The sequence below is a fragment of the Athene cunicularia genome (assembly GCF_003259725.1).
Source record: "Athene cunicularia isolate RWA chromosome 3 unlocalized genomic scaffold, athCun1 chr3_part1, whole genome shotgun sequence".
Lineage (NCBI taxonomy): Eukaryota > Metazoa > Chordata > Aves > Strigiformes > Strigidae > Athene > Athene cunicularia.
In genome coordinates, this window is record NW_020799097.1 from 80,019,539 (window position 1) to 80,026,908 (window position 7,370).

General features: G+C 45.8%; 1 protein-coding gene across 2 annotated transcripts in view; it reads right to left on the minus strand.

Annotated features, from left to right (window-relative positions):
* The window catches only part of URB2 (URB2 ribosome biogenesis homolog), a 28,251-nt gene extending 21,023 nt beyond the window's left edge, over positions 1-7,228 (minus strand). Inside the window, exons 1-3 of one of the 2 annotated variants that reach the window (XR_003398028.1) lie at positions 6,971-7,096; positions 5,599-5,775; positions 520-3,895 (exon numbers count right to left, since the gene is read on the minus strand). Coding sequence is in view for 1 of the 2 variants with exons in the window: in XM_026845329.1 (XP_026701130.1) it covers positions 520-3,895; positions 5,599-5,775; positions 6,971-7,096 (3,679 nt within the window). In the remaining variant the exon portion in view is untranslated. Of the gene's footprint in view, positions 1-519; positions 3,896-5,598; positions 5,776-6,970 lie in introns of both variants that reach the window. The other variant, XM_026845329.1, reaches the window with a different exon arrangement.
* Positions 7,229-7,370: the final 142 nt, after the last annotated feature.

Sequence of the window (7,370 nt, forward strand, 5' to 3'; positions counted from 1 at the left end):
TACAGGTGTTCAGCATCCTTAACAGTTAGGTGACTTTCATTGTTCTATAACCTCACCTACGCAGTAAAAAATAGATTGGTATTTTACTGTAAGGTCCCCCAAGATCCTTGGATGAGACATATCAGATCTGACCTGGCACATATCAGCTGCTTCAGTGGGGCCTACTACACCAACTACACAAGTAGGACACTGCACCTTCAGCCCTACGTCCAGAAGTATTATGTTCCAGCTACTGTCAAAATGCTCTATAGGGATGAGTTACTCAGGACCTCAACTTTACTAAGGTGTTTATATCTTCCAGAAGGTCATTACCAAATTAGATGGTGGCTATAGTCCAGGTACCACAACATGAGCTCCTTGAAATTTTCCTGTTAAGCATTTATAAAAGTCAGCCTACTACTTTAACACAAGTAAATAGATACAGACTTTTCAAAAAGATGTATGTTTTGCTAAATGTCTTTTAACTTGCCTCTGTGCTGCAAAATTAGCAAAGGAAGTGGAGAAAGGGAGTTTTCATACCAGTGAGAAGCTTTTTTATAGCAAAAACAACCATGATTGAAGTTTCTTTTCCAGGATACAGCTCTGGCACGGAGCAGAAGACTGTTAGGAACTGCAACGCAGACTGAAGGAACTGCAGATTACTTCCTGCACAGGGCAGCTCTCTCAGTATCTGAGAGTAAAATTTTTGGTACAGTTTAATACGGGGTTGCTCCAAAAACCCACTGGGCTCCTTCTGCCAGCCCTTCCTGACAGCATGGCTCAGATCTGCTTTGAGAAGAGTAGTGACAGATGGTATGAATGCTACAGGCAAAGGCTGGTTTGGGCTGTTACTCTGAAGACCGTGTTCGACAGTTCTGACCATCTGCAGAACTACTGGCTCCAACAGAGCAGACAGCACATCCGTGGACTGCAGCTTCTTTTCTGGCAGCTGCTGAAGGTAGAGCGTGACAACGTGACACAGTGTGGTGAATGCCATGAGCAGTAACTGCCCAGCTGCGGGATTCCAGTTCTTTCCACCTTTGCTTTTGGCTGCACCAATGTCCGGCTTGCAGCTCACCAGGAAAGACATGAACTTTTCCAAGTTGAGCCTCACACTTTGCCTTCTTTCAATAATCATCTGAAGAAAGTTTTCCAAAAAGGTTTGGACTTCCTGGAGATACTGTGCCCAAACGGGAACAGTCAAGACATCAGTGAAGAATTTGCTAGCTCTAAACTGTGAGGTCATGACAATCTCAAGAACATCGCTGGCATGAAACACCTTAAAAACAGAGCTGGCATTCCTGCCAGCTTGCAGGCACCTCAGGAGGTGAAAGCAGGTACTTAAAAACTTTATCAGTAACTGCTTGCTGCAAGAGACACTCGCCTTGGTATTGGCTAGCAGGGACAGCAGCACCAGAAAACACCGGGTACAGTCAGAGGGAAGAAGACTGTCTAGTTTCAGAAGAGAAGCAATTTCTAGCAAACCCAAGCAGTTTTCTAGCTGACTGTCTTTCAGGATGACAGGGCAGCCATTTTGTGCTAACAATAATATACACTGGGCAACTTTCTGCAGTGTTTTCCATGGCAAGCTGAGCTCATCCTTCAGCAGTTTGTTTTCTGACGGTGCTTCCAACAGGTCAACAGCTCTGAAAGGAGCCAGGATTTCTTCATGCCAAGGGATACTACCTGCAGACAGCTGCTGAAGTGGCAGATCAGCTGAATCCCTGGCAGCAGCAGGCAGCACTCCAGCAAACTGACGAATAAGACTGGTCAGAAAAGCACAGTGCAGGACCTTCATTTCTGGGAGAAAGGTGCTATGCATCAAACCAAGAGATACATTTCCAATGCTGATGCCAGACTCCTGGTCTGTGGCAGCTTCCTGAGCTTTGGCCAGTACTAATGTCTCTAGAAGCACATTTGCAATGTACTCTACATCTTCCAGGGAAATATATGGCAACAGGATGGTTAGGTTGGAGATGACAAGGTGCCAGTGTGCCGTGGGGTAAGTAAGATCACATATTGTGCTGATATCTTCATCCCATGGTTCAGATTCTCCCCTGCTCATGCTGGACCTCCCAGACTCCAGGATAAAAGCTGCAGCATGCTGCAAGGCCTGTAGGTCAGCTTTGGTCTGCATTAAGATCATCTTCATTTTCTGAAGTGTGAGCAGCTCTAAGCAGTATTTACTAGTGGAGGCAAAACTATTTGCAAGTTCCATGACTCTCTCCCAACACTGCTCATCCACACCAGGGAGGAAAGCTGAAATGCCCCAGTGCCTTGCAGCCAGTTCAGTAACAGCACCAGCCATTTCAGCTGTTGGAGACACGTATTTACTGCAGCTAACACCAAACAAAGTGTCTACTTCAACCCAAGTGTAAACAAGGAGGAGAGCAGAGTCACTGGCCTTTCTTAGCCAAAGGTCTGATTTCTCTTTTCTTCTAGGAGCTTGCAGCAGCTCCATCAGCGGCTGAATTATTCCCTTCTGCATCTTTGCTAGCAGACTCTGAGTGCGAAGGACCACAGGGGAAGGAGTGACATCATCTAAGCTCCTCATGTTGAACAGAAAAGCGTGCAGCACCGAGCTCACTGACAGCAGCTTCAAAGCTGTGTCAGCTGACCCCTCAAGAGCGGGAATGATAAAGGTCTGGCATTTCTCCACAAAGAGACACAAAATGTCCAGAATCTGGTTGGGTGGCAGTTCAAGGAGGCACTCACGAAGCTTTACTGTCAGGCCCACAGAGAAGATGGGCAGCCTTAGTTCATCAGCAGCTGGCCGGCAAAGGACTGTCAGCACCTCCTCAAAGAGCCGTGGGAACTGTCGCAACTTGGAGTAAGTCTGAAACACGGTGCTGATGAGGGCCTCCTGGGGCTTCTTCGTACGTGGCTCAGAGGCCTTGGCATCAACCCAAGTTGAGGCCACTAAGTCATCTAGGTCTGGTTCTACTATAAGGTGGTTTAACGACATCAAGAGTTTAAGACATCTGAACCACGCAGGGATGGAAGCTTGAGAGTGTCCAAGCAACATCTGGGCAAGCTTGCGGTAAAACCCAAACTGTACCTCCTTGTGCCGGATACGGTCACTGGCAACATTATAGATATCACTGCTAAGCACCAAATTCAGAAGCTGCTCCAAAGCAAGCAGCTCCACGCTCCAGTCCATAGGGAAGAGCGTGTCCTCCCTCATGCCCTGCTGTAGGCCAGAGAGCCTGAGACAGCCAAAAAGCCTGCTGAGCATGTGGAAACACACAAGGTGATTTTCTGCCTTACAGTATGCATCCAGAAAGAGCTTATACAGCAGGGACACCGAACCAGCCACGACAGCTCCATGGAGGGCAGGTTCACAAAAGCCACTGCCCAGCTTGGTCTGCACTGTCTTGACTGGTAGCAAAAGACTCTTCAGAGCTCCTTTCTTCTTCTCCTGGAGTTCCTGTTCTGGCAGCAGCTCCTCTTTGTAGGATGAGAAAAGCTCAGGTGGGAATAACCCAGCCTGCAGCAAAGTTTCTACTTGGTTTCGGATTTCCCTGCTCAGGTGCTGACGCACGTGGCTGTTATCTGCTTGTGTCCAGCTCCTCACGGTCAGCAAGTGCCTCAGGAGCAGACATGGCTGGAGCAAGTGACTTGACACTTGCCCAAACACACGATTTGGGTTTGTTTGCTGCCTCTGGATCAGGAGGTACTGAGCAAAGGTAAGCTGGAGGACACTGAACAACTGGGAGCCCACAGCATTGTCAGAAGCCAGCTGCTGACATGCCAGCTTGGACAGCTTGCTGAGGAGATCAACCAAGAGCTCACACTTTGCTGTGTAAATGATGGAGAGTGAAGGAGTAGAAAGGATGCCACTGGAGCAACTCAGCACCGTGCCAATGTTTTGCTGTGTTTTTTGAGAACAGGCTTCTGACAACCTTTCGTTTATGACCTGAAGATTAGAAAGAAAGGGGGGGAAAAAAAAAAAATCAATTTTGCACACAAAGATAAAGCTCATCATAATGAACCAACACCACATTCTGTGAGCTCTGGCTGTAAGAAGGAAGCAAGAGGGACCTGCCAACAGCTGCTGCTGGGCCTCTCACATTGTAAGTCTCAAACTAGAAGTTCCTCTGGCCAGAACTGTGTCTCTGCATTTGTCTGCACCACAGGATGAGCAGGGAAGCCCTCGTTCAGTACCTGTGCTACTGGCAACACTGTTAAGACTGACTATACTTGATCCTAATAGTTGATCCTGCAGAAAGGGAGTAAGGGTAAATTTCCTCCCATCTTGCAAGGTCCCCAAAATTAAGCTCCAAACAAAAAAATGCAACAAACCCCCACACAACACATGTCCCATCTTTGATCCAGGAAACTTATTCAGTAAGAATGTCCATGACTATATATCACCTTTATATTTTTTAAAAAGCCAGTTTCCTGCGCTGTTATCTGGAATGTGAAGAACTGTTCTCTCTCCTCTTTGAGTGATACACCATTCTAAAGAATTAACTTTTACTTGAACTTGCACTTCCCTTCCTTTTCTCAAACTTTGTGTCAATTTCCCTATGGTTTTCTACTTTGATCACCTTTTTATTTGCCACTCCAGATAATCTTGTCAGCAAACAAATTCAGTTGAAATTTACAAATCTGCCTCTATCCCAGAGTAAAAACCTCATTTGTCTCCTTATTCCTTGTAGTGGATGGTCCATCTCCTCAGCTCAAGCCCCACTGGACTAAAATAAATTCTCAAATTCTTTCTGGCGGACCCTCTACCATCTCTCTACTTGGTCTTTAGGGTACTCTGACCTGCACCTCTCACCTAATCTTAAACCAGACAGGTTTTCACACCCAGACCACGTTTACATTTTGCAAACTTTCTGCGTAACATCTCTGAAGCACAGATATCATCCAATCAATTCTTTGTACTTCACAACTTGATTTTTGCAGGTAAAGGCAATCTTACCCTGCTTTCTTCCAAGCAGATCACAATTAAAAGGGTCATTTTACCAGTCATTTTGACTGCCTTTACAGCCATCTGCTAATTTTGCTCTTTCTGTAACCAGGAAGCTGAAGAAGTTACACTTTCTGGCTCAGTTCTAAACTGTAACTGAAGTCTCCCCCATTCATCTGAGGGTAAAATAATGATATGACTAAGATCAATGAGATTCGGTGCCACCACCATTCAGTCATAATAAAAAGCTGTGGGACAAGCTGAACAGCATGCCACAATGCACAGGTTCTCAAGCCAAACACACTGATGAGCCCCACAGTGGTGGAAAATCTCTCCCTCCCTAAGACCCCCAGGCAAAATGGCAATATAAGCAGTAAATAATATAGAAACGCAACATACAGAACTGAGCCTTTACTTACCTATTGAAATACTTAAAACACTTCACTCTCTGATAGTTTGAAGAAGTTAAAGACTGAGAGGAAGATTATTATTAGAATGCTCTGCCATTTTCAGCCTTAGTGCTGCATAAATACAAACCGTATTACAAAGCAGAAATAAAGGAGTTTTTAGTAGAGGTCCTAAAAGTCATCAGAGTAATTATTATATATTTCATGTAACACCCTACACTGTGAGGAAGAGTCATGTATTGTAGAAGACACACACTGCTATCCAGCATGTTACAAGCTATCCACAGTTTTAATTACCTGGGCAATTGAGAAACTGAGACCTATTGTCTTCCCGCTCTTTAAGAGATTCTGTAGTCTTTTACTATGGATAACGCTGTCTAGATAGGCCCAGAGCTTCTCAACAACTTCATCCTCTAGTTCAGGTTTCTTATTGTAGTATGAAACTAATGCATGGCTCACCCAATCAAGTAATACCTGTTAACAAAGAGAAAAGAAGTAATCTTTAATAACCCCCATGCGAAAACATGACAAAAGTAGTACCTATTCACAATTACAGCACTCATGCCTTGAGAACTACCCTACATCCAAGCAGAACAGGGTCTGAACGAGCAGACAAGTCCACCCCTTTTTTTCAATTCCTAAGAGCTTTCATTCTAAATCCATTGTCAGCCCTGTGCTCCCCTGTATCACCTCAAAACAGGTTTCAGGAGTCAACATCCTAAGGCCCTTTCATCAGGGCATAATTCTAACAGTTGATACTGAAGAGCAAATACGGTCTTTTAAATCAAAACTTAAAGAACTTTCTGCTAATTGCTATTCCTTTCACATCCTCCTCTATGCATGTTTAAATTTACTACCTAGAAATTCAGGCCTAGGAGTTTGGATGTCTGTGAACTGGAAAAGCTTGAAATCTACTCATTTAAATTGTTGATTTTAAAATAAAATTGCGGTGTATGGCTAGGTTTAATCTTCTAAGTAGCCAAAATGACAAAAACTCAAAACAGACATCTCAAGTGGTGCAAACCCTAGACCCACAAAATTGCTAGTCTGGAGGAGCAGCACAAGACACCCCTCACTTGGGCAAACACTAATCAGACCTTCAGGAAACAGGGTCAAAACAAAAGACTTGAGGGGACAGGGTGGGTTCCCAGCAGAGAACACCAAACCGCCTTTCAGGGAGAAGCCCGTCAATCCACAGGGCACCCTTTGTTTGCACAAGTTTAGAAGACCAGAAAACAGGCATCTAGCTACAATCAGTTCTCCCACTCTTAAGTTGCTCTTAACTATGACTAGAAGCGTCAGACTTTAGAAGATCCTGTACAGAATATAATAACCAATGCTAGTGACAGCTCTGAAGACAACAGTTTCTCATCTATCCAGGAGACAGAACACAAGTATCAACCTCTCCGTAAGAAAGACCTTCTTCCTGCCCTAAAGCAGATCTTTCTGCTGAAGCAACTTGAAAGACAGCGTTATTAAAACATTTCATATAACTTCACTGAAATCAAGAGCTGCCCACAATTCCACACCAGAGGTATGTCTGCACTGCTACCTAGAGTCAAACGCTTAAGCAACTAGATCTGGATTTTATGACTCAATTCATCACCAGCAGCAATTAACTATCGGGATTTTTTTTTTCTTTCGCTGCTTACCATTGAAAAATACTTACTTGCTCCTTATTAGGAAGCACACACTGGTGAGAAATCCACGCAAAACGGGCTAGTTTGAGTTTGTCTTCCCAGGAAGTCTTGGCGCTTTTCAGCTTCAGGTAAATCCCAGAGTAGATGGCTGCCATGTGGACGGCACACGGGAGAGGCGCAGAGACACGACTGAAAGAAAGGTCGGACGAGGAGAGGGCAGTCGGACGGGAAGGCGGCCCCGCACCCCACACCTGTCCGGCGGCCGCAGGCGCCCACCGCCGCTCGGGGCCTAACCGCCTCCCCCTCAGCGGGCACCCCCGCTCCCCGGCGCCCAGCTCCCCCGGCCTCTCGCCTTCCCCCCCTCGCGAGGACCTCACTCCCTCTCTCGCGGGGATCTCACCCCCCCGGCGCTCCGCTCCCGCCCGGCCC